Raw genomic sequence first — 22,481 nt, 5'->3', positions numbered from 1 at the left:
AACTCGTCTGTGCACATTCTTTTCCCCCGCTCGTCGCGTGGGTCAAGCCTTCGATATTAGATTGGGGCTTCTACCATAGCGATCATGGGCGACAATAACAATTCTTCATTCCTTTATGGTTATGCTTCATCCAACCGGTTCTACGGTTCGCCCGAACCTCCCTTCAACCCGAAGGCTGTGACACAAGCGAGCTGGACTCGACCGGAGCCAAAGCCTGAGTTAAAGGGACCGTTGGTTGATCATGCCAATACCCTTCCTGATGTGGTATGTGCTTTGCGGCTCTTTCTCAAAACTTTCCTTATTCAATGATTGCGTACTGATGATCTACACAAGCAATGCAACACCCCGAGTGCCAACCCGCGATGGACGCCGATGAGCCCAAAGACAAAAGGCCGTGTGGTCTATGGTCGCAAGGTACAGCTTGCGCTGCGCGTGCTCGCTCTTGCCGGAGCTATTGGATCCCTTTTTTGTTCGATCGTTATCAAGAATGCCGCGGTAACCGTGATATGGATTGTTAGAGTCGGGGTAAGTGATGCGATAAGACTATGTTACGTTGAGACAGCCTTTAACACCCTTCAAGCCAGCTGTCGCAATTTTGCACACTCTCTACGGCATATATACTTTGAGTCGCTCTTCTATTACAAGGCCTCCAGGATCGCAGGCTAGCTACATGTTCTTTGCCGCAACATTCGATCTAGGCCTGATCCCATTCTACGCATTTTCGGCCTACCTGGGTTACGGGCAATATACCGATAACGCATACGACTGGACTACAATGCTAGGGTCTGATGTTGACATGACAACCAAGATCGCAGAGGCTACTTTCCTGTTGGGTATAATCAACGGTGCACTCCATGCGATTTCCCTTGGAATATCTATCTTCTTGGGTACCATCTTCCGGAAAATCACCCGACTACCCCCAGATATGAACCCGCTAGAAGACAACTTGACTGCACGTCCGTTTTCAAGAGCCAAGTCCGAAATAATTGAAAAACGTGCCAGCAAATCTACCTTGGGCTCAGACAACATCTCCAGCGAAGACCCACTGATTGGTGTTCCGCGAAGTGTGCCTTTCATGGATACTCGCAGTAATCCACCCTTCAACAATGACTACAGCCGATTCCCCCCTACTTTCGCAGACAGAACGCCACCGCAACACACGCGCTCTTTTCATCGCCCGTCACGCATCGACACCATCCCACATCTACCTTTCCATCAACCAAACGATATTGATGATGCTACAACTATCGCGTCACCCATCGAGAATCCGGATATCTTTACCAGGGCAACTACGTCAATCCCGCGTGGTGCGCCAGTGCGCGAGCCATCCCCTGACCTTCCCAACAGATCTCAATGTGTGAGCCCGGCTTCAGAGAATTGGATTGTCTATCCGTCCCGGTCTACGACTCCTGTGGAGGAAGCTAAGGATGAGCACCCAGCTCCTCGTGACCCATCCTCTGTATACAGCCGGGCCGAAACCCCAGCCTCCTCTAAGGGCGGTGTTATGGATTGGTTCAGTCCACAACGATATGGCCTGAATATAGGGGAGGCTATCAGCGAGAATAAGCGTGGGGAATACGAGTCGATCGCGGCGAATGAATTTTATGGAAACGACGATGACGTTCATGACATTCTGTACCGAAGCGGATTCTACGATAATGCAGAGCAAGACCTTGGCGACCACCGGATTGACATCTTCCAAGATCACGAGGAGCTCGACGAAGACACGCGAAACTCCTTGAAGGTCAATCCATTAGCGCTGAACCCGCCCTCTCCCCTGCCGAAGCCGGATGAGGTCCAAAACCGCACTCCAAGCAATGGGCGCATGGCCCTCACTGACATTCCCAATCTCTCCCCCAAGCCTCCTGCCGAAGAGCCGCTTCTTGATAGTCTGCAAAAGAAAGGAAGTTTCTATGGAGAGCTTCCGCACAGTTTCGGACTTGATACTCCACGGAAAGTCAGCCACGACCAATCGAAGCTCACTCCAAAGAAGAACAAGCTCAACATCAAGAAAAGCCAGAAGTCTAACGCCTACGGCGCACTTAAGCAGCATGATGATGGTGATCTTAACGGCCTTGGCATTCCTTATGCAGACCCTGTGGCTATCGATGGCGATCGTAAAGGTCGCGTCGTTAGTAACTCCGGAGCTGATGCCACCCACGCTAACTCTTCATTGTCGTATGGCAACTACATCGCTGGTCTGGGAGTGGGAAGACGGCGCGATGTCAGCGGCAAGATGGCGGAAGAGGGCCGTGTCGAGACCAGCAAACCGAAAAATGAGAACGCAACACCAATCCGAGCGGCTGGATGGGCTCGCTTTGCGGGTCTATAGCACCAATAAGCTCGGAGCAGAAATTGCAAAAAAAAGGAAAAAACATCTACAACAATTTCAAGACGAAATACGTCTTTCTTTCATTGACTTTATGAAGCATATGGATATGGCTTGCACATGTTGGACATGAGGATCTTTTGACGATGATTGATGTGATTTTATATTTGTTTTATTGGTGATACTCCCCATTGTTTTACTGTAGACAATTACAGGTAGTTACGTAGTAGCTTAGCATACCATACAAAGAATATTGCAAATTTTCGAATTACTAATGTCTTATCTTACCGTCCGGACTCGGAATCTATATACAATTATTCAAACATATATACAATGAGAAATCATCACACCGAATTACGAAGGCACCCCCTCATATTCCCACCCCTTGATCACCCTCTTATTCCTCCTGGAATTGCGCCGGTTGGCATTACACTTAACAAATAGCGTCAGCGCAGCGATAATACAAATCACAATCCCAGCAATAGCAGCCACCAAGACCGTTCGTCTCTCCAGCTGTTGCGGATCCGACGCGTACGGACACTCCTGATCAGGACCTCCGGTTACCCAACAAGACTCCACATCAATGCAATTCATATTCAGCCAGACCTTCGTCTTGTTCGGAATTGCAGAGGTCGGGTCGAGAACGTCGGTCCGTGTCAGCAGGTACTGGTACAAATAGGTGTTCTCAAGACCGGTGCGTGGAACGGCCATGCTGGTATTTTCTGGACAGCCGTGGTCGTAGGCGTCTCGGAAGGTGTATGGGGTTGGGGATAATTGCCACGTGAAGGGGTTATTTCCCACGCGACACGCGGCGTAGCGGACTTGGCTGCAGTTGATGGCGCGCCAGTGGCCGCTGTTGGTTAGGTCTATGACGGCGCAGCGGTCCGTGGCGCTGAAGCTAGCGGAGGATGAGTCGGCGTTGGCAGGTTGACCGATGGACCAAGCCCAGGAGCTGGAAAGGGATATGTCTGTGTAGGGTTGAGGGTGAGTGTCGGCCGTTTGGTTGAACAGGGTGTTGTTCAGTGCTGGGGTGAGGCCGCATGCGGTTAGGTTGGAGGCCACGAGGGACATTGCTGCGATTGTTGAGTTCTCGCTTAACCCTTCTGGTATGGGGATGTAGTCGGATATGGCCCAGGAGTTGTTGGCCTGGGATACGGTGGTCGCGCCGGAATCATAGAAACAGCCGGTGTCGACGCTTCCGTCGGAGTCAAGTGATACGGATACTGTGGATGTGAGGTAGTTTGGTGGAAATATAACGTCACTCATGTAGGAGAAGTTGTAATCTTGGAGTTGGGAATCGATGGTCCCGTAGTCAATAAGAAGGCGCTTCTCTTGTGCTAGCTGAAGGTACTTCACGCAAGGCCAGCCATCAGGAGTACTTTGGTCGCCATTTGGCTCTTCATGAATTGTGAAGTACTCGGTGATGGGCTTATAGCCGTCTTCAACCTGGTACCATGACTGATTCAAGTTGGCGCGTTCGGAAGCGAGGGATGACGGCGTGTATATGTAGGAGGACAGATGCTCGTCAAATTGATAGCTGACAAATTCTGAGCTCGTAGGTAGCTGCGATCCAGTCACAGTCGATGCTGGTTCGTCGGGACTCGTCGCGCTCCCAGCCGCATGCAAATTGAGAGAAATGTATCTCGTAAAGACAGTCAGCTCGGAGGAATACGCCTGGAAGAAGCCTCGAAACACATTGATCAGGTCGGACAGGTCAAAATCCAATGAACAACGGTACGGACCCAGCTCATATAGAACCGAACCCGACGATCTGGCTACCGCAGTGACAGTGGCTTTGATTGTCTCGCTCGTTGTCGTTGTTGTGGTCGTTGCAGTCGTCGTTGCGGTTATTCCACTCGTCGCAGTCGTCGTTGTCGAAGAAGCAGGCGATATCGACGACACGGTCACAACTGGAACATCCGGAGAGAGCGACAACGGGCAGAACATCCAATCCCGTTGGTCAGACGACCAGTAAAGATCCACGAGAAAGCGGCGGTATCCGACAACCAGCAAGTTGGAGATGCATCTGCCCGCCGCATCCCGGTCGTAAATGTTGTCGCCAAAACATGCTGCGCGAAGTGAGACGGCGGATGTGGTGACGAAGTTAATTGGAATCTGGCCAGCTACATCTCTTTCGCTCTGAAAGATGTCAGTAACCGGAATGGGGCTGTTGTATGTATGAGCGCGATTGCGCGCAACTTACCAGGAAGACGGCCGCCTCCGTTGCATTCAAGGCCACATCTGAGGAGAAACTCAAGGACATGGGGCTGCGAACTGCAGGCAGCACACCGGAACCCGAATCACATTAGTTAAAAAAGGAGTGGAGTCTGCGTGGAGTGGCCTGATTGACGTAGTGAATGGATGAGGATGAACGTGAGGGGAGATGGATGCGCCGAGTGGGTGAATGGAAGCAGAACGGAGTGCGGAGAAGAAGGCGGTGGACGGCGACCGGGAGACCCTGGCGGCGCAAGTGGAAGGGCAACTGGAACACCATCTGGCCTTTTCATCTCCCGCCAACTTCCTGCCATCTCATTCATCGCCCACCCAAAACGTCCACTCGGTTTTTGCAAGTCACTGCGCTGTGCGCTCTTGCATCCCCTTTTTTCCCGAAACCATTTCAGTTCTTACATAAAAATCTATACACTCCTTCACCATGGCGGCGCCCGGCCAGCCGTCCCCTCAGCAGATTGCGGCCATGCAACAGCAGTTCGCCGCCGAAGCTGCTAGGCGCGGACTGACCCCCGAGGAATTTGCCAAACAGCAGCGCGAACAGCTCACTGCAGAGGCAGCCAAGCACGGAATGACCACCGAACAATATGTCACTCAGCTGAGAATGCGAGCTCTTGCCGCTCACCAGAGACAAGTCGAGGCTCAACGACAAGCTGCTCAAGCCCAAGCGCAGGGCCAGCCACAAGGGCAAGGGCAAGCACCTCCTCAATCGCCCGCCCAACCAGGACAGAACCTGCCAGCACCCCCACAACCTCAACCCCAGCAGGTGACCCGTCAGGTCCCCGTGAACCCTAACAACCCTCCTGATCCGAAGGCGCTCGCCGTTGCCGCGTTCCTGCGATCGCAGAACCTGAAGACACGGACGTGTATCATGGACGGGCAGCGGAAGGAGATGTTCAAAGGTATACCATTATACCACTCTTCGTGAATTCCGTGTGTATGGAAGATACTCATAAGTTACAGTGAAACGTGCCATTCGCGCCATCGAGTCCCCAGCTTACGCCAAGGCGGCTGCCAAAAAGAACTCTCTTCTTCCTCCAGTCACCGATCGCGCCTCGGCAGAGAACGTCTTTAAGCTCCTTCCCCTATCACTTCTTGCTCTGCGGGTGACCAAAGTCGACCCCCATGCAGGCCACAACCATGGCAAGTCCAAGAACCGTGTCAAGGGACTGTGGACGGTACGCATCGAGCAGCACCAAGAAACCGATCCTATGATGCACTATGTCTGGCTGTGGGAAGGTCCGCAGTGGAAGCAGAAGGTTATGGCCGCAGCTGTAGTAGCAGGTATCTTTGCGGTGGTGCTCTTCCCCCTGTGGCCGATGATGCTGCGTCAGGGTGTCTGGTACCTGAGTGTGGGCATGATGGGTCTGCTGGGATTGTTCTTCGCCATGTCCATTTTCCGTCTTATTCTGTTCTGCATCACAGTCATTGCGGTTCCCCCTGGTCTATGGCTGTTCCCCAACCTGTTCGAAGATGTTGGGTTCGTGGATAGTTTCAAGCCCCTGTGGGGTTGGCAAGAGGTAAGCCATCTACCACGATTATCGCAGAAGGAATGACAATCTCTAACCTCTATATCCAGACCAAGAAGAAAAAGACCAAGAAGTCCAAGAACGTAGGAGGCGAGGAACCCCAAGCCGCAACCGCTCCGTCCGCCACCACAACAGCAACAGCAGCCCCGGATACTTCAGGCACCGTAAAGCGAGACCTTGCGGCGCGCGTGGAGGAAGTCACCGAAGAGTAATCGATTGATGTACCTTGATTCCATTCCATACAGTTGACTGCGGAAAACCATTGAGCATTTCTTCTTCATCTACGTGAAAGAGACACATCTCTTTTTTCTAATCCCATCCTATCCTTTTTCATCTCTGTACGGTAACTCTTGCACCACCTCGTTTCTACACATCGGTCGCATTTCCTTTCCATTGTTTCTGAGTTAGGTAGGGGTATTCGGGTTTTGGGTTTACAACTTGCTTGCTAGCCATGATTGAATTGCTTTTACTGTTGGCACAAAATATATGAGAGAATCTTTCACATACAAGCTCGGCATGCGTATAGTGGTACTATGCTGGATCTATAGTATAAATCCTCATTTATCAATCACTACATGCGAAATAAGGTAAGTCACTACGATATACATATATGATCTTCAGTTTGAACGCTTGCCCCTCAGGAGAGGAGAGAGAGTGAAAGAGAAATACCAGAGTATATTCCCAGTACTATCAGCACTGAATAAGTGTCAATCAATGTACATACTCGCAGATATCCATCATCTCTTCGTATCTATCAATCAATCAAGTTAAAATATGATCAACATCGACCTACCTACCCATTACATAATAACCTCCTCGGAGCCAAGGCGGGTGATTCTCGGGATTCTCGCCGTGAGCGACGAACCCCAACGGGCCGGGCCGTTTCGTTTACCAGTTGCGTGCGCATCATCTACGTAGTTGCCAAAGGTACTCCGTAGATAATAGATATCTATAGTGGTGTACGTTGGCGATTCTAAGGGAAGAAATCTTGGAGAATGGATATTGGGAAGGGGTAGGCCGATTAGGAAACTGTATTGTTGACTGGCAACGGTATGCTGAGCTCATAACTTCAAGGAGAGAGATGTAATGATTGGAGCCTGGAGTAGTAGTAGTAGTAGTAGTAGTAGTAGTAGATCCCCGGTTTGTATTATTATCTAGTATATTCGCTCTGGGATCACTGTATAACAGCCTGTATATGATAAAAGTAAATAGAATACAATCTCAGAAAGTGAAGTAGAATGAGTCACAAAACAGAGTGCCGCCACGTCTATCGTTTTGTCAGGAGTAATGCATAAAAAGGAAAAAGTAGTAGTAGCCTGTTGGGTAGTAGATGGTAATAGTCGACATATCTGCCAGTACATTCACGAATGGTATCAGGATGTATAATAAGAGGGAGTAAATCAGAAAGAAAGAAGATAGAACAACGCTGGATCGCTATGTAATGATACGATGATCGACATCGTCGACTGTCAAAGTCGACGGAAGCAAGTCGTGCCGTGGCGACGTGGAAGCATAATGTGTAGAGATAGGATAGGATGAACATGTACAAGGCATGCAAGGGTTCATCATGCGAATGGGCGAATGTATGTATAGTAAGGAGTGATTAGAGGCTGACAGATTAGATCTGCGGCATTCTGGAATGCCGGGACACGCTCCGACTTTGCATGCCGTGGCCGGCTGGAATTGGAGCGGAACTCTTGCGCTGTTCCCGGATAGTATGTAGCGGGGAAGGCGAGATGCACTGTCGGAGGTCGGCGGGTGCATCACCCCAGTTGGACGATTGTGGGTCGACTGGAGAAGGGATCTTGGGCAGTGGACAGTTGGGGGGTGGTGCAGCTGGCGGTCCGATCAGCCCTGGCATACTCTTCCGGCGACCCATGGCCACTGGGGGCAGACGGGTGTTTGGATCTGGTTGGTACATAACAGATCCTCGGGTCCGCTGCTGATCACGACGTGCGTCTGAGCCCACAAGCAACGTGGTATTCGGCCCTCCGCTGACAGCAGTTGTTGGACGCAGGACTTGGGCTGCTGTACTGGGTTGTATGCTTCGAGGCATCCGAGAGAGACGATTGTTTCTGGGATCCGCTATACGCTGATTATCGGCTAGCGAGTCTTGAGAAGTGGAAACGCGCAGTGGTGGTCTCTTAGGTTGACCTGCATGGAGTGGCCACGGCTTCTTCGGTTGCGGCTCTAGCTCTTGCGGTTGTTGCTGCTCCTCGCTGGGCTCCTCCGGTAGGAAGCCGTTCGGAACCTTGCCTGGAGATTGGGGTGGAGAAGGAAATGCAGAAAGAGCAGCAACAGTACTTTTGCTGCTTGCATCCTCCACGGCTGGGGGAGCCTGAGAGACCTGGGGGACCTGAAGTGGACCAAATCGGGCAGTGAATCTCTTGCTGAAAGACGGGACGCTGAAGTTAGGTGCGGGCGGCGAGGTGCTGCGGAGCACTGGATCCGGTTGTGTCGATTGTGCCCGTGGGATCTCAGCAGCCATCTCGGCGGCGGTCTTGATCGTTGATGGCGACGATATGTTCAACGACCGACGCTTCGTTGAGCTTTTGACGCTTGGACTTGCTGTGCCGTCTAAAGATGCTGCTACCATACCACCGTTGGGTGGCGAACTGGGGACACTTGCGCTGGGAATAGACGAGTAGAATCGTCCCGTACCGCTCACAGGAGATGTTATTTCTGTATGTGTGGTGGATATAGAGCCTGAGCGGGATTCTGATGCAGCCGGCATGACTATCGACCGGCGATTGAGAGAGATGTAGGAGCTCCGACGGGATTGGTCGCTAACGCTGACACCTGTGTCCTTGTCTTCCTCAGACACAGACTGTTGAGGTTTCAGTAGCATGGAAAACCGGTTTGGATCTTTGGTCACCATTTGGCGGATACTGGGCTTAGTCTGAAGCTGAGGCTCTTCCCCATCATCGGCTGCCTTTTCCGAAACATACTTCTTACCCCCTCGTGCTTCGATCTGAGCCCGAACGGCCAAGAGCCAAGAGCTCATATCCTCGGGGTGGTCGAATACAAGAAGGAAGCAACGCTCAAGCCGCCGGGCTGGCGACCTGTGAAACCCGAAGCGAAACCGGGAAGGCTTAGTCGAATCCGTGCCGTCTTCGTCGGTATGCGATACCTGCAGCACCCAATGCTTTCCAGGAATCGCATCGCTAGCAAAGGCTACAGTCCGAGGACCGAGCTGTAACATTTTCTCCGGCAGCCTGTCGTATTTCCCTGAGCCGGAATATTGTAATATATAGCCAGCGGTGGCCAGCACATAGACTTTCTGGGTCCAGTCTGCTTTATTCATGGTCTCGGAGAGGGTGCGCATATGCCGTTTTCTCTCCTTGTCTTCCTTTTTCTTCCGAGCCGCGCCATCCTCCGTCAATTCCCCGTTGGCGGGCTCTTCTTCACGAGCGCCAGCTTTAGCCTTTGATGTGGCATGCATGCGCATGATGGAATCCACCGACATGGCGGGGACTGGAAGAGTGTCATGCTTGATGGCCTGCGGATACGCCTGAAAGAGTGGTGGAGGTTTCCATCCTATATCACCCCCGGCAGGCTTCTCGTTACCTGTTTTCGTACGAGATTTGGACGGAAGCCTAGACTGTTGTGACCCCGTCGTTATCGGCGATGTGGAGAGCGTAGCCGTCGAAACGGTGGTCTTCGGTGTGGCAGCAGCTGTGGGTGATTGAATTACCGGAGCTGCTTCGGTTGCAGGTTGTGTGCTTTGTTGTTGCAACTCATCGATGCCCGTGAGCTTAGCATCGCTGGCTTGCTTTCGGGAAGACTTGTCGCGTCCGAAGATGTTCCGCAGGCTGGACTTGGAAGTTTGACGCTTAACCGGCGTGGCCTGCAATGGGACTCGTTCACCTGCCTCCGCATCACCCTGGTAGTCTGTGGGCCGTGGGCGCTGTGGTCGGCCGGGTGGAACCTCCACCGGACGTGCGGTAGGACGACTGAAGTTGGTTTGTAGAGGGGCCAATCGCTGGCCTCTGCGCTCGCTGACCGATTGTTGAGGGGAGTGAATTTCTAAGGTCATCCTTGGTCAGACCTCCACTGTATGTCCCGAAGGCGGACGTCGGATTTCCTGCGGTCTATTTTGAGATGGTTGAATGGGTATATAGTAAACAAAAATCACGCGCATCAATTGATGGCAGTAGGGTTGGGTATAATTAACGAAGGGAGAGATCGAAGATTTGGGTTACCAATGAGGGTCTCATTGATTGATAAAGAAAGACTAGAGTGCTCGAAAATGAGAAATTTGTCATCGCAAGTTGACGATGCTAATTCAAGCATAGATCATGCCCGACCGTGTAGGGGACAGCAAAACTTGTTTAAAAAGGAGAGACCTCGGACAGATGGGGTGAAATACACCCAGCGTGAATCCTTGGTGGACGGTGAATACGAATTAAACTCGAGATCTTGTCTTGGGGCGTGCGCGACAGGGAGTGACGAAGTGGCCGTGTGGGATCAACAGACAACCAAATCAGGGAAAGCGATTGGGAGTCAGACACACGTCATAGTCGGCAATTGGAGTGTGGAGGCCCGTAGACAATAGATTGCGAAAAGACCCAGGGAGCGAAAGAGAGAAGAGGAATTGAAGAAGAAGTAGTAATGTGTATGAGAGTGATTGTGTGAACGAGAAAAGAGAAGGAGGAGATGGAAGTGTGACAAAGAAAAAACGGACCAACGCGAAACAAGACGAAACAGGCTCCAGGCAGGCCAGCAGCGCAAAGTTTCTGGGATTAAATTAGATTATTGATTGCCCGTCCATAGAACCTGCCCCGTCGGGCCTAGCCAGCGACTAGAGGGCTAGTGGTGATGACAAGCAGATCTGAAACGGTCTGCGCGCGCAAGCGAACCCCCTGAGTGGAGGGGAGGGGGATGAGCTGAGCTGGGGATGGGCCGGAGAGAGAAAGAGGGATCAGTCTGGAGTAGATTCGCACAAAAGATGGATAGTATGTGATGTGAACGCGACCTGCATCTCTCCCGCCACCGAAGTTGATCACCCAACCCAACATATCCACTCCTCCCTCGGGGGAGAGAAACCATAATGAAATTGCAGAGTCAATGTTGATGCCCCTGAACTGAGCCAAACCTTACGGTCCCCACTTTCCGGGCAACGGTTGTCGGTTGATGAGCGAACTAGAGGCCTCAAGAGGGGGTAGTTCGGTTAGTCGTGTTTGATTTTCTCCGGATGATGAACACATCAATCGCAAACATTGGTTGGAGACGGGGGAGGAGAGGAATGCTTACCTGCAGAGTGACAGGACCTCCCTGTCAGATTAGATGTCGGGATAGTTGGTTGGTTGTTTTTTTTCGTTTCTTCACATCGGGTCGGCATCTGGTTGGATGGCATGACCCGAAGACGGGCAGAGACTGGCGCATTCCAGCCATTTTGCTCAGCTGAAAGTTCGACTAGACTAGCTTGACTGACTGGCTGGATTGATTGTTGAACTACGCCTTTGGGTCTAGTTTGTTTAAGTTATCGTCCACGAGGAACCTAAGCGCTGACTAAGAAGCTCCCCCTCTCTCCTCCGCCCTTGTTTTTGATTGTTTGAAAAATAATACTAATGATGATAATCAATCATGTTGGTCAAATTGGCTGTGGTGGGAATATTCCGCTGGCAAGTCACTAATCAATACTAAACAATCACACTCAATATTAACATGAATCTCCCTCAGCTCCTTACGCCACACAATCCCCATTTTCATCCAACAATGGGATTAGTCTCGACCCGGAGCGCACTTTTTCCCCTGCCCTTGTTCCACCGACCCCATCAGCTCCGCTGCCTCGTCGCAATGCTGCGCCATTTCCAAGTCCTTCTCACTTAAGCCCCGGGGATGGTGGGTAGTCCAGTGGATATCGACCGATCCGATTCTCTAATATGATTCCAAATCAGCCTCAATCATAACCACTTCCTTCCCCCCTTTTTTCCTCCCGGTGATGTGTCACACTTACCACAGTCATGGTTGGATGGTGCTTCTTGGTTGAACTCTGCGATGCGACCACGTTGACAAAGCTCTGCAAATAATTCCAGATCCGTCAGATGACCTTGCGCCCGTATCATATCTAACATATCGAAGGGGGGCCAGGAAACAGGGGGGGAGGGGGCCAACATACCACCGCCTTGAAGTACGACTTGAAATAGTACGTCTTCTTCACGCCCTGTCCGTCCTCATCCAAGACCCATCCCTGTTCCTGCAGCGACTGCAATCCCTGGCGCGCCTGTTCGGGGTTGGTCCCCTCAGCAAACTGTGGGTCCGCCATCGTCGAAGCGTGGCGCAAAGCTATCCGATACAAAGGGGCGATTTTGGGGAGGTTGGAAGTGAAGGTGTTGAAGGTCGCCGCAACACGAGGTTGTCCGAGGCGGTGGGAGGAGGGAGGGATAACGCGAGAAGAGGAGGGTCGTAGATGGTAATTGCGGCGGAAACAGTAACGCTGGAGGCGAGTGACCACCGCTCGGGGCTGCTGAATTGCCCTAGATACGTGGTCCATGCTGAACGGTGGTAGAGAAGGGTCGATCAGACTATTTGCATGCTGGCCGTCGAGTTGTCGCAACAGCAGCTCTCACTAAGCATCTCTCCGCGGCCACCGACCGTCTGGAGCACGTGACCGGGGGTGGCTGCGGACGGGTCGATCTCCCGCGGCAAGCGAATTGGCCTGCATCCGCCGTAGATAGAGTGAGTGAGGACTCTTCGCCACGATACGCTGGTCGATGGCTCCATATTGACCACATGATCTCGAACCCCCCCCTGCTTGGTACGTCGATTAGCTCGGGTCAGACTCCTGCTGGCTGTACTGTTCTCTATATTTAGCCGTCGAGCGCAATACAAGCATTTGGTGAGCTATGACATACTAGAGCATACATACCACGAATAAAACTGATTGCAGTGCGGTCATGTCATATAACAACAAGAGTCACAAGAATGTTTTAATCAATGGATATCTCACTTAAATAAAGCCATTTCTGAGCAACATTGTAGGTAAAGGAGCCATAGAAAGCGTTGAACTCCCTTGAGTCATTCAATAGTGAGAAGCCAACCAATACCCTTACATCCTCGGCAATGCCACCCGAACGACCCATTCGACGGGGCCACCACATCAATTCATTCTAGAAAAACCGGCGAATGTTTCGAAACCCCAGATGGCAAACATGTGATTCCTCAAAGGCCTGTAGATCTCCCGCAGGGGTACCTGCATCAGCAGCCTCCAGAATGCAGAAGGTATCTCATCTTTCTAACGGTGAGAAAGGCAAAGCACACAAGTACCAGTGTCACTCAGGTTATGGTGAGAAATAGTATCGAGCTAGACCAAATCGACATGGGTCGTCAAGCTCAGCCAAGCTTGAAGGAAATATCACCCATGGCTGGCTTTAGAATTTCATCCCTGGGATCGGGGGAGGGTATTCCGAGGCTGCCGAATCCGATGGCCCCGTCCGGATCCAGATGCAAGGTCGGTGTCTCCACATTCCAACCATCGGCATGGCTCGGCCATTGCTTCATCTGTAACCTGATGCTTCCCCCGCCATCCGAGTCTGTTCGGTACTGCTTGGCCCGGTTCTCCATGGTTCTGCTCCCGCTTGGTTGCATTGTCTGGTTGCATCCCATTGATGGTTATCTCCATCGAGATCATACGGGACCCGGTGTGGGTTCATAGGCATTTATGCTTCAAGAATCAATTGGCTTCCAATCATGTTTATTTTTTTTATTGATCGTCCCAAACACCCCATCTGGTATCTCTTCGAGGGTGAGACCGTGAACGGTCGAGCCTGCAAAAGCTCCTTATAGCTAGATGTTCGAGCCAGCCAGAAATGGCCAAAGCTAACCAAGACAACCAAACCAGCAGAAAGCTAACCTAGTACTAGTACACGCTCCAAAAGCAAAGCTAATACGTCCCTCATTATTTTCCAACTGCCAGCGCCTTGCCTCGAACTGAAAATGAATGTCACGCACATACTATTGGGTTTTGTAGGCCCAACCCGTTTCCGGACAAATTATATAAGGGACAAGTCAGTGGATCATAGAGAGAAAGCAAACAACGTTTATGACCTGCAAAGGCATCGGCCATAATTGGTATCAAAGCTCATTAATCGTCTCAGTGACATCGTAAGAATGTATCCGAGCGTTTCATGTCGCATGCGCGATGATTTCGGCAGAAATTTAACGAGAAAGGCTGTTTCTTCGCGAGTTGACCCGGGAGTTGACCCGGGAGTTGACATTCGAGGCCGGGCGGGATGCTATGTAACTGCCAGGACGACTTCCGAGCGTGTGACGAATGCGTAGGTTCTGTTGCGAACGCGCAAAGGAATTTGCCCTTGAACCGGAAGGAATCTTAGACAGCCGTCGGCCATGAGTCTGAAGCTCGACTCTTGCGTCCGACAGCTGTTGGGCAAACGGCGATCGCTTGCGAAGTGCTGGTCCGTACCAGTAGATAACGTATACTGCAATGACCAGGAGGAAAGAGATACAGACTGAAGTAAATGCAGTTAGTTTGGAAATCCTTTTGAGTCGTAGAGCATATCGAGTTATGACTTACATAGAATGGTAGACGCGTATTCCAGGTGGTATTTACCGCCAATGTCTAAAAATCATCCGTTAGAACCCCATAGAATCTATGCCAGTAACAATTTACTCACTTTCAAAGAATGGTGTGGCAGGGATGGTGAGCACACCAGCCAAAAAGTCTCGCGACCATCCGTTGCCGCCCGTTGCAGAAGCCGAGTACGGTCCGTATGCGCAGATCATGTAATCGATAGTGGCCATGTAGATGCTGTAGTTGGCAATACCGACGATGGCAGAGAATACCATGCTCCCAATCCAGTGGACAGGAGGCCCCAAACTGGTCCACGCGAAGCCAATCAAGCCAATGGGCAAGCAGGGGGCTGTATAGAGAAGGAACCAAAGCCGAGACTCGTACTGAGCCCGCTCATCGTCAGGCTTCCTGCGTCGCTCCTCAATGTTCCTTCTAATGACTGGGATGAAAGCGCCCCATGCAATGAAGTAACCCACGAGGATGGGAAGGAACGACAGGCCTAGCTCCACGGTGCCAAACCCCCACTGGTCGTACACGAGGCTGAACGACTGAATAAACATGAAGATCAGGGCATCACTGAAGCCACTCAGAAGAGACAGAGTGAGGACAATCGGCTCCGTCAAGAACATCTTAAAGGGACGGATCCAGGTGATGAGGACTTCGCGCATCGAAAAACGTTCCCTGAAAGGGACGAGCTCGTTCGGTCCATAGATATTGGGGCCTTCGCCGCTCTGCCTCCGCTTCTTCGCGATACGGTCCATCATGATCGTTGTCCGGGTCTCAGGTACCAGAAGCAAGTGCGCCACCTGCACGAAACCCCCGAATATGAGCTGAATCCAGATGTTCCAGCGCCACGGCAGATATGCTTCCACAAATCCTCCAACGACTGGCCCGATCACGGAGCCACCCACTGAAGAGAATACGACGCAGGCGACAGCATATTGCTGGTCATCTGCTTCCCAAAGATCCGCGATCATACCCAGGGTAACTGAACCACCAGCTGAACTGAGACCTCCAAGAGCACGTCCCACCATGATAGATGCGAAATTGGGGGCGAGAGCAACGGGAAGTTGCCAAATATTCACAAGGAACAGACTGAGCTGTAGGATAGGCTTCCGACCTAGTTCCTCACTCCAGGGAGCCCATAGCTCGCAACCAAAGGCGTAGAGGACCAAGAAAATCATGGCACCACACCGAGCAGCTTGCATGCTGACTCCGAATTCTTCGGATATACCGGTGAGGGCATTCGAGTAGAGACTGGTGTTGAAATTCATTGATGTTTGAACAAGGAAGATGACCGAAATGATCATCCACTTCTTCCAGCTGGGAAAGGCATAGCCGAGTTGGTCGTAGCAGTCTTCCTCAGTCAGCTCAACCTTTTCGGACGCGGCATTCTCTAGTTGGTGTAGAGTAGTTCCAGCGTTAGGGTCTGACGGAAGCGTTTGAGGCTTTTGTTGCTGTTCCAGAGCCTTTTCGGTCGCTGGATCAAGAATGGTGTCGGTGTGAGTAGAAGACGAGGCTTCTGACTCATGAATCTTTTCATGATTACTCATGTCTTTGTCTGGGCGAGAAGCCATGATGCGCACTGTAATATACTGAATTAGTCGCTGCATGGTGTTTGATTCGGAGAAATGTAGACTGCGAGAATAGTGGGAAAAGAAAGCAAAGCATGAAGTGCAGAGATGCTTGTAATTTCACGCCATCATGCAACAGTCACATTGGTGTATGAATAGCATGTACTTACAGCCGACCCAGACTAGACAAAGATAGAGAAGACCAGGCAATTAATGCGAGCAAGTGAGAATGGCAATAGCAAATCACTGGACGGGAGAAGGGAAGGAAGGAACACTGAGAGGTTCTTGTTAGGGGAGGACTGGGAATTCAGTATAGGAAGGAAGGAGAAGAAAGAAAGAAAGCAGGTGAGGGTGGAGAGGGAGGAAGAAGTAGAAGTAATCACAAGCAGTAGATGACGGTAGACTGGGTTAGGCCAGAAAGGGAAAGAGCGCAGGAGGACTGGAGAAAGAGATCAGGCCTACCTGGGACTAGTATCAAAACTACTTTTTCAGGCAAGTACCCCAGAAAAGGCAACCGCGACGGGGTTCTCTCACGGTACTTATATCCAAGCAACCAGTCGTATCAGGGGAAGAAGTGGGTGATGTTACCGCAACACCCATGGATCGCACGGGCAGCACTGCAGGAATGACTCTGCTTCTATATCAATCCACCAGTTTTCTCTCCTCCCCCCAATGGGAGCGGGCGATTATACATTTAGAGTTCAGACGGTCCAGGCGTCTCCGATGACTCGGGGCATGGGGACTTAGTTCACTTTGACCTTTCATTTCCAATTTACACTTTTTGTTTTGTTCTTGCTGCAACATCAGCCTTCTGCCCCTTTCTACTTTGCCACTCACCATTATTAAGCCCCTACTCTCTGTGGCTTGTAATAATGATGAGAGCACTCGCATGAATTCTTGACAGGACTGGCATAACTCAAAATTAAGGGAGAGTGGATGCATATTTCCCGGATGGGTTGTTGGGTATCGGTTGTCTTTGGCCAAGCAGCCGGCCGCACACGGTTAGGGCCGAATGATGATGCATTTGGCCTGCCGAATCAGGACCGGCGTGGTAGGTACTACATACCACCTAAACCAGACTCCGAAGAAGCCCACTTGCCACGCTGACAACGGCCAGTCATCTTCCGGCTAGGTCTGGGGCGATGCTGATGGACGGATCCATCGTGCTTAACTCCGTCCTTAACATCATTCCTTAATCACTCATCGCCTGACCCTTGGGGGAAACCGGGTTGAGTTCCCAGAGCCAGGAGTGGTCGGCGCGACCACCACGGCTTCCCCACTTCGGTGGTCGCCGATATTCATTACTGCCACTGGAGCCGTTCTGGGCCGACAAGACGGTCTCAAGAATGCCCGCTTCGGGGAAGCCTGCCACGACACGGGTGCGGGAGGACTTCTTCCTACGGTGAGAGATGGCGAGTTATGTTGAGGATACTGCAATTTAGACTTTGTGCGCCAGTCTCTACGTTAAATGAAGAAAACGCCCTGGACAGGCCGAAACGGGTCCAGCCTGTCAATAATGCGGGCGCAAAAAGTGTGCCCACGCAAGGGGCCGGGGACTCCAGGTGGCCATGAGCGCTGTACATGACTGCGTGGTCTCCCGAGCGGATGGGTCATGAAAGCTGACAACCATGATACCGAGCAGAAAAAAACAAGAGATATACACTAATACTGCTAGTGTTCCTGTCCGGGTTTTGTAGTCCGGGGGGGAGGGTGGGCTGCAAGAACAGGAAGCCACAGCATTGGTCTGTGTTCCGCGCATTTTAGGCGGTTTCCATGTTGGACCCATAATTCCACTTCGCATTTCCCACGGGGTTGGATTAGCTGGTCTCGGGGTAGCCGGGGGTGACGTCAAGCCTCCTCTGACGAAGACGATCGGCGCCCCCAATGCTTTTTTTTTTTCCTTCTTTCTCACGTATTACAAGTGTGTCATCGGCTTATTCGAATCCTGGGGTTTTGTGTTCCTCCACTACCGTCATTGACTGTTCCAATGGACATCTATGTGGTCATGCTCATGTATCTGAACATGGAGGGAAAGGCAAGTAGTAAGTTAATGACCACGCTGGCCCCTGCTTTCCAGAACGCTGTATCGAAACCTGTCGCCGATCGAGCGCCATCACATATGCCAAGCGGTACTGCACAGGGTTTTTCAGCAAACCTCAAAACTCCCACCAGTCCTACTGACATACAAACAAATCACGATGACTACTCCGCCACCAACAGGGTTGAACCCCCGCTATCACAAAAATGAATGGATTGACCCCTGGCCATCTAGGTGGAGATGGCGAAGTCAACTTCGATGAAGGTACTAGACATTTCGGTAATCTGTACCGATTTGGAGCACAGCCAACCAGTAGGCTGTTGTTTACAGCGGCTACGTAAAATTTTCTGTCAAACCAGGAATGTTAAAGGATTCCAACCTGGTCAGCCAGGAAGTAGTAGCACCCCTCTAGTAGGTCCGAAATTCGGGACATGGGGTACTGCTATACCAAGAGCCCAGCACCGAGGCCATTTCCTCCTGGTGGCTTCTGTGTGGTCGGGTAGTGCCGCCATCCCACTCTCAAGGTTGGTTAAGACTTGACGCCAAGATGGTGTGGCGGACGATCCCCTGGTAAGCAGGCAAAATCGACTGTTGAGTGTAGAAAGTACTGCCCGGTGAGTCGGGTTCTCTCTGCAGAGACGTTCAAGTCCCAGCAAGCATTCCTCAGGAAGGGGGCAACAGAATGTTCGATTGCATGGTGCTGCGATATCACTTAGGCTTTTTATCCACTGTCAACCACTGAGAAAATTCCCCGAAACATTCAGATCGATCTGTTCACGTGCGTGGGGGTTGAAGTGGTATTCGGGAGATGACCGAAAGCCGGACCGGCTTTGCAATACCGTTTCCAGGGAAGAAGCGACTCCAGTCTTTCCCCGGGCCAGACCGATTTGGTGCCGGATCCAGTATCTCGTGAACTAGACCGAATCTAGGCATCCCGTGACCATCGACCCGTCAGCAAAGCGTCAGTCTGACTTGAACACTTCGATGTTGACCGCCTTCAGTTGCAGGAATGCGGCACGCCGGCTCCAGCTCTGCAATCCACTGCAACCAAACCCATTGTTTGAACCAACCGGCCCGTGGCAGCAAGTGGTCGCAGACAGACACACTGTTCAGATAACGGTTCTTGACAGAAAGTGGTGGTTTGAGCTATTCAGTTGGACCTTTCTCATCAACAGACCCACTGTTATCCATTGGCCGGCCCCCTTTAACCTGCCCCCCTCAAGTCATGTCGCCCGATATCAACTCTCTGTCCCCGACCTGGTCCACTGCCTCTTCCCCGCGTCAACGTCGGCTGCCCCCGACTTTATCCGATAACTTATCGTCGCAGCATACCCAGCCAGACTTTCCTTCTGCAGCCCTGCCCAACATGAATAACGGTTCATCAAATAACCATAGCAACATCATAGCCACCGATCTGCCTCATCGGCCCTCTCATAGTCACCGCTCCAGCATGTCAGGATCGGAACGCCGTCGGTCCCGTACCGGTTCCAGTTCAATCCTGAACAATGGCCATACCAACGCTAGTGACTCGGCCCCCGGGGAACCGACCACAACCCCCCACGACCACCACCGGTCTTCCTTTGGCCATAACGGGCTTCGCACCTCCAGTCCGCTCAGTAATGTCGGGGGAAACCCGACCGTTGCCACCGGGGACCCGCATCATCAACGTGCACCGTCCCTGGGGGAGCTCCATCAGGAACTAGAACAAGAACAAGAAGCACAAGTGGTATGATCCAACTATTGTTTGTGCCACTATTCGGCGCATTCTTCGTTGCTATCGCACCACCATGAGTAAGAGGAAACCACTAACCACGATCCTTGCAAATGGCTAGAACCGTCTTTTACACATGATCCGAAGCCAGCAAGCTCAGCTGCAGCACCTTCAACAGCAACAGCAACACTCACAGGCCGTGGTGGATGACTCTGGTCCTGCTGCGGAACGGCTGACCCCATTCCCCCCAATTCCCCCGCTCCCCACAACCAGCAGTCGGGCGTCAACCCAATTGCCTTCCTCCTTGTCCAGCCGGCGACCCTCCCGCCCGTCTAGTCAAGCCGCTTCACCCAATCTCCGACCGCTGGCCGAGCCGTCGTGCGGGTCAGAGGGTCCGGATTGGAGTGCAGGCCCCGGTGAGAGCCCAGCGCGGCGGGGAAGCAGGGATGAGAGCGCATTTTACCAGGCGGAGGCAGCGATGCTGACGCGCGAAAATCAAATGCTCCGACAGCGAATCCGCGATTTAGGTGCGCGATTTCCCTTCCCCCCTCCTTCATTACTATTCTTCATATCCTTTTCCTCCCCTATTACTGAGGCGCACGGAGCCTCAATAGAAGCCTCTACTTAGAGTTTTGCGCTGACGGCGTATAGAACGCCAAGTTAGTGAGCTGACCTCTGGTGCCCGATCCAGCGAGATCCCTGCGGCACCTACCGCACAAGGAACCGAGGCCGTAGATCACCCAGCGTCCGCAGGAGTGGGATCGGCGAACGAGTCGTCAGACAAGACCTGATTGACCAAGAGCCACATGGGAGGCTTTTTATTCCTAACACTTTGTTTTCTTACGGTGTATCTGTGAATTACGGAGTGCATTCTTCCCGGTCAGCAGTGATCAGCATGTTCTTGTGATGGATGAAAAAGCCACGTTCGGTATCTGAGCGGGAGTTCATGCGCAGCAAAATAAAATATACCTCCACGATGCTTGTCTGCGCATGATCATTAAACATGTCTACATATCGTTGTAGTGGCTGTGCGGTGGGCATATGATTTTTCGAAACATCAACTCCCGTAATTAGCCGCGTGTACTGAGGCCCCCGGTGTGTGGGGTACATACCTGTCCACTAAGTGATAAGTGCAGGGGAAGTGAAAAGAATGCGTGACCACCCCCAGCTTGCCCAATGAAGACAGACAAACCTTTTGTCCTATGTACGGAGTACAGTCACATAGTACATACATTAGTGCATACGTTGGAAGTCATCTCCATCTCCACGGGGGCCCGCCACGCGGTCTTTTCCCTTGCTCGAAAGTCAAATGTCATAATTAAGTTACTAAGTTAGTTGTTGACACTGAGCGCGGTTTTAAAGTTTTCCCCCTAGCATTTAGTTAATGCTAAAGCTTACTTAGCATACATACACCGGTTACTCAACGAGGAAATTCCACGAGGGCGGTGCGGTGCTGTCTATCTTTCCTTTTTTCTGTCTTGGTACTCCAACTGAAAGAGTGGATTATTATAAATTTGTATTGAAATGTCATTGTATTTTTGGGTAGAATATACCGGGGAAAAGTTTATTTGGTAAATGTAAGATGCGGGGGTTTATGTGGTAGTTGGGGTTGCTAACTGGAATGGAACTGAAGTGAAAACTAGGGTCGTGGATATTGTACAATGGCGATAGATAGATTTCTTTGGTTTGCGCAGTCGCTGATGGTTGATTACTAGTAACTGTGCGATAGATAGCGAGTACTAGAGCCACTTTGAATCCAAGAGGAACTCATTACTAACAAAACTGAGAATGTGATAAATCATGGACGTAAATTTAGTTCGGATCTTGTAATTATGCGATCCCTCAGTGTTGAGTATTGCTAGACTTCCAGACTATTTATGCCAGATAATTCAAAATAATGAACTCCTACTCATGGATCTCTTGGAACCCTTCGTTACTATAAGAACTAGATTTATATTGTCTCATACCTCACACCTGACTCTTCCTCGTATGTGAAAGACATAAACTCAATCAAATCCGGTGCAGGATTCTATCCTCGACGGCCAACAGGTAACCAAGCGAGCCTAATGTGCAATAACAGCTTTTTCTCGGGGTCGTTCATGTTGTGTTTTGTAGCTTTTCTATACGATCGCTCGAATGAGACGTTGATGAAGGAGCAGCCTAGCGGGATTGTTCTTCGAGGTATCACCAAGGGAAGTTCTATCTCGTGGAACATATCTTATTTGATTTCGATGAAATCTGCTTCCTGAACTAGTAGCTTGGATTTCTGAAACTTTGTAGTTCGGGTCATTCTTGGTGTGAATCGGTCTGGTGCATTGACAAAATTCGTATGGCCCGTGGAATGGGTGAAATCCGTCCTGTCGTTTGTTCATAGTCCAGTTGGATCAGGTAGCCCTTGATAAAGTCGAATTCCCTACATTGTTGGGTTTCATCCATCACACTTTCAATTCTATGTGGGGTGTCCTTTCCCAGAACGGCCCACACATCTCTGATGCAGAGCAACCGACAGATCAGACTGACGAGGATGATCATGATCGT

General features: G+C 51.2%; 8 protein-coding genes across 8 annotated transcripts; 3 read left to right on the top strand and 5 right to left on the bottom strand.

The window, feature by feature from the left end:
- Window positions 1-84: 84 nt before the first annotated feature.
- Window positions 85-2,332, top strand: An02g01530 (uncharacterized protein; the record flags this gene model as incomplete). The annotated part of the gene is made up of 3 exons (XM_059746077.1): window positions 85-264; window positions 334-525; window positions 563-2,332. The coding sequence occupies 3 exons, from the start codon at window positions 85-87 to the stop codon at window positions 2,330-2,332; spliced, it is 2,142 nt and encodes a 713-aa protein (XP_059606013.1).
- A 351-nt stretch (window positions 2,333-2,683) lies between these two features.
- An02g01520 (uncharacterized protein) lies at window positions 2,684-4,592 on the bottom strand (the record flags this gene model as incomplete). The annotated part of the gene is made up of 2 exons (XM_059746076.1): window positions 2,684-4,468; window positions 4,533-4,592. 2 exons carry the CDS (start codon window positions 4,590-4,592, stop codon window positions 2,684-2,686), a joined length of 1,845 nt encoding a protein of 614 aa, XP_059606012.1.
- A 432-nt stretch (window positions 4,593-5,024) lies between these two features.
- Window positions 5,025-7,025, top strand: An02g01510 (uncharacterized protein; the record flags this gene model as incomplete). The annotated part of the gene is made up of 5 exons (XM_001399254.3): window positions 5,025-5,460; window positions 5,522-6,078; window positions 6,138-6,295; window positions 6,636-6,674; window positions 6,818-7,025. 5 exons carry the CDS (start codon window positions 5,025-5,027, stop codon window positions 7,023-7,025), a joined length of 1,398 nt encoding a protein of 465 aa, XP_001399291.3.
- Window positions 7,026-7,705: 680 nt separating this feature from the next.
- An02g01500 (uncharacterized protein) lies at window positions 7,706-10,123 on the bottom strand (the record flags this gene model as incomplete). The annotated part of the gene is made up of 1 exon (XM_001399253.3): window positions 7,706-10,123. The coding sequence occupies one exon, from the start codon at window positions 10,121-10,123 to the stop codon at window positions 7,706-7,708; it is 2,418 nt and encodes an 805-aa protein (XP_001399290.1).
- Window positions 10,124-11,293: 1,170 nt separating this feature from the next.
- On the bottom strand, window positions 11,294-12,583 carry An02g01490 (uncharacterized protein; the record flags this gene model as incomplete). The annotated part of the gene is made up of 4 exons (XM_001399252.3): window positions 11,294-11,555; window positions 11,834-11,967; window positions 12,047-12,109; window positions 12,209-12,583. The coding sequence occupies 4 exons, from the start codon at window positions 12,581-12,583 to the stop codon at window positions 11,294-11,296; spliced, it is 834 nt and encodes a 277-aa protein (XP_001399289.3).
- A 1,664-nt stretch (window positions 12,584-14,247) lies between these two features.
- On the bottom strand, window positions 14,248-16,197 carry An02g01480 (uncharacterized protein; the record flags this gene model as incomplete). Its single annotated transcript, XM_001399251.3, has 3 exons — window positions 14,248-14,558; window positions 14,624-14,668; window positions 14,724-16,197. The coding sequence occupies 3 exons, from the start codon at window positions 16,195-16,197 to the stop codon at window positions 14,248-14,250; spliced, it is 1,830 nt and encodes a 609-aa protein (XP_001399288.1).
- Window positions 16,198-18,438: 2,241 nt separating this feature from the next.
- Window positions 18,439-20,734, top strand: An02g01470 (uncharacterized protein; the record flags this gene model as incomplete). The annotated part of the gene is made up of 8 exons (XM_001399250.3): window positions 18,439-18,496; window positions 18,603-18,756; window positions 18,834-18,846; window positions 18,949-19,010; window positions 19,162-19,193; window positions 19,363-19,958; window positions 20,065-20,470; window positions 20,595-20,734. The coding sequence occupies 8 exons, from the start codon at window positions 18,439-18,441 to the stop codon at window positions 20,732-20,734; spliced, it is 1,461 nt and encodes a 486-aa protein (XP_001399287.3).
- Window positions 20,735-21,000: 266 nt separating this feature from the next.
- On the bottom strand, window positions 21,001-21,259 carry An02g01460 (uncharacterized protein; the record flags this gene model as incomplete). The annotated part of the gene is made up of 3 exons (XM_059746075.1): window positions 21,001-21,055; window positions 21,136-21,143; window positions 21,176-21,259. 3 exons carry the CDS (start codon window positions 21,257-21,259, stop codon window positions 21,001-21,003), a joined length of 147 nt encoding a protein of 48 aa, XP_059606011.1.
- Between the last annotated feature and the right edge of the window lie 1,222 nt (window positions 21,260-22,481).

This window comes from Aspergillus niger (assembly GCF_000002855.4).
Source record: "Aspergillus niger supercontig An02".
NCBI classification, from domain to species: domain Eukaryota; kingdom Fungi; phylum Ascomycota; class Eurotiomycetes; order Eurotiales; family Aspergillaceae; genus Aspergillus; species Aspergillus niger.
The sequence above is the reverse complement of the archived record's forward strand: the minus strand, read 5'-3'. Positions and strand labels throughout refer to the sequence as shown.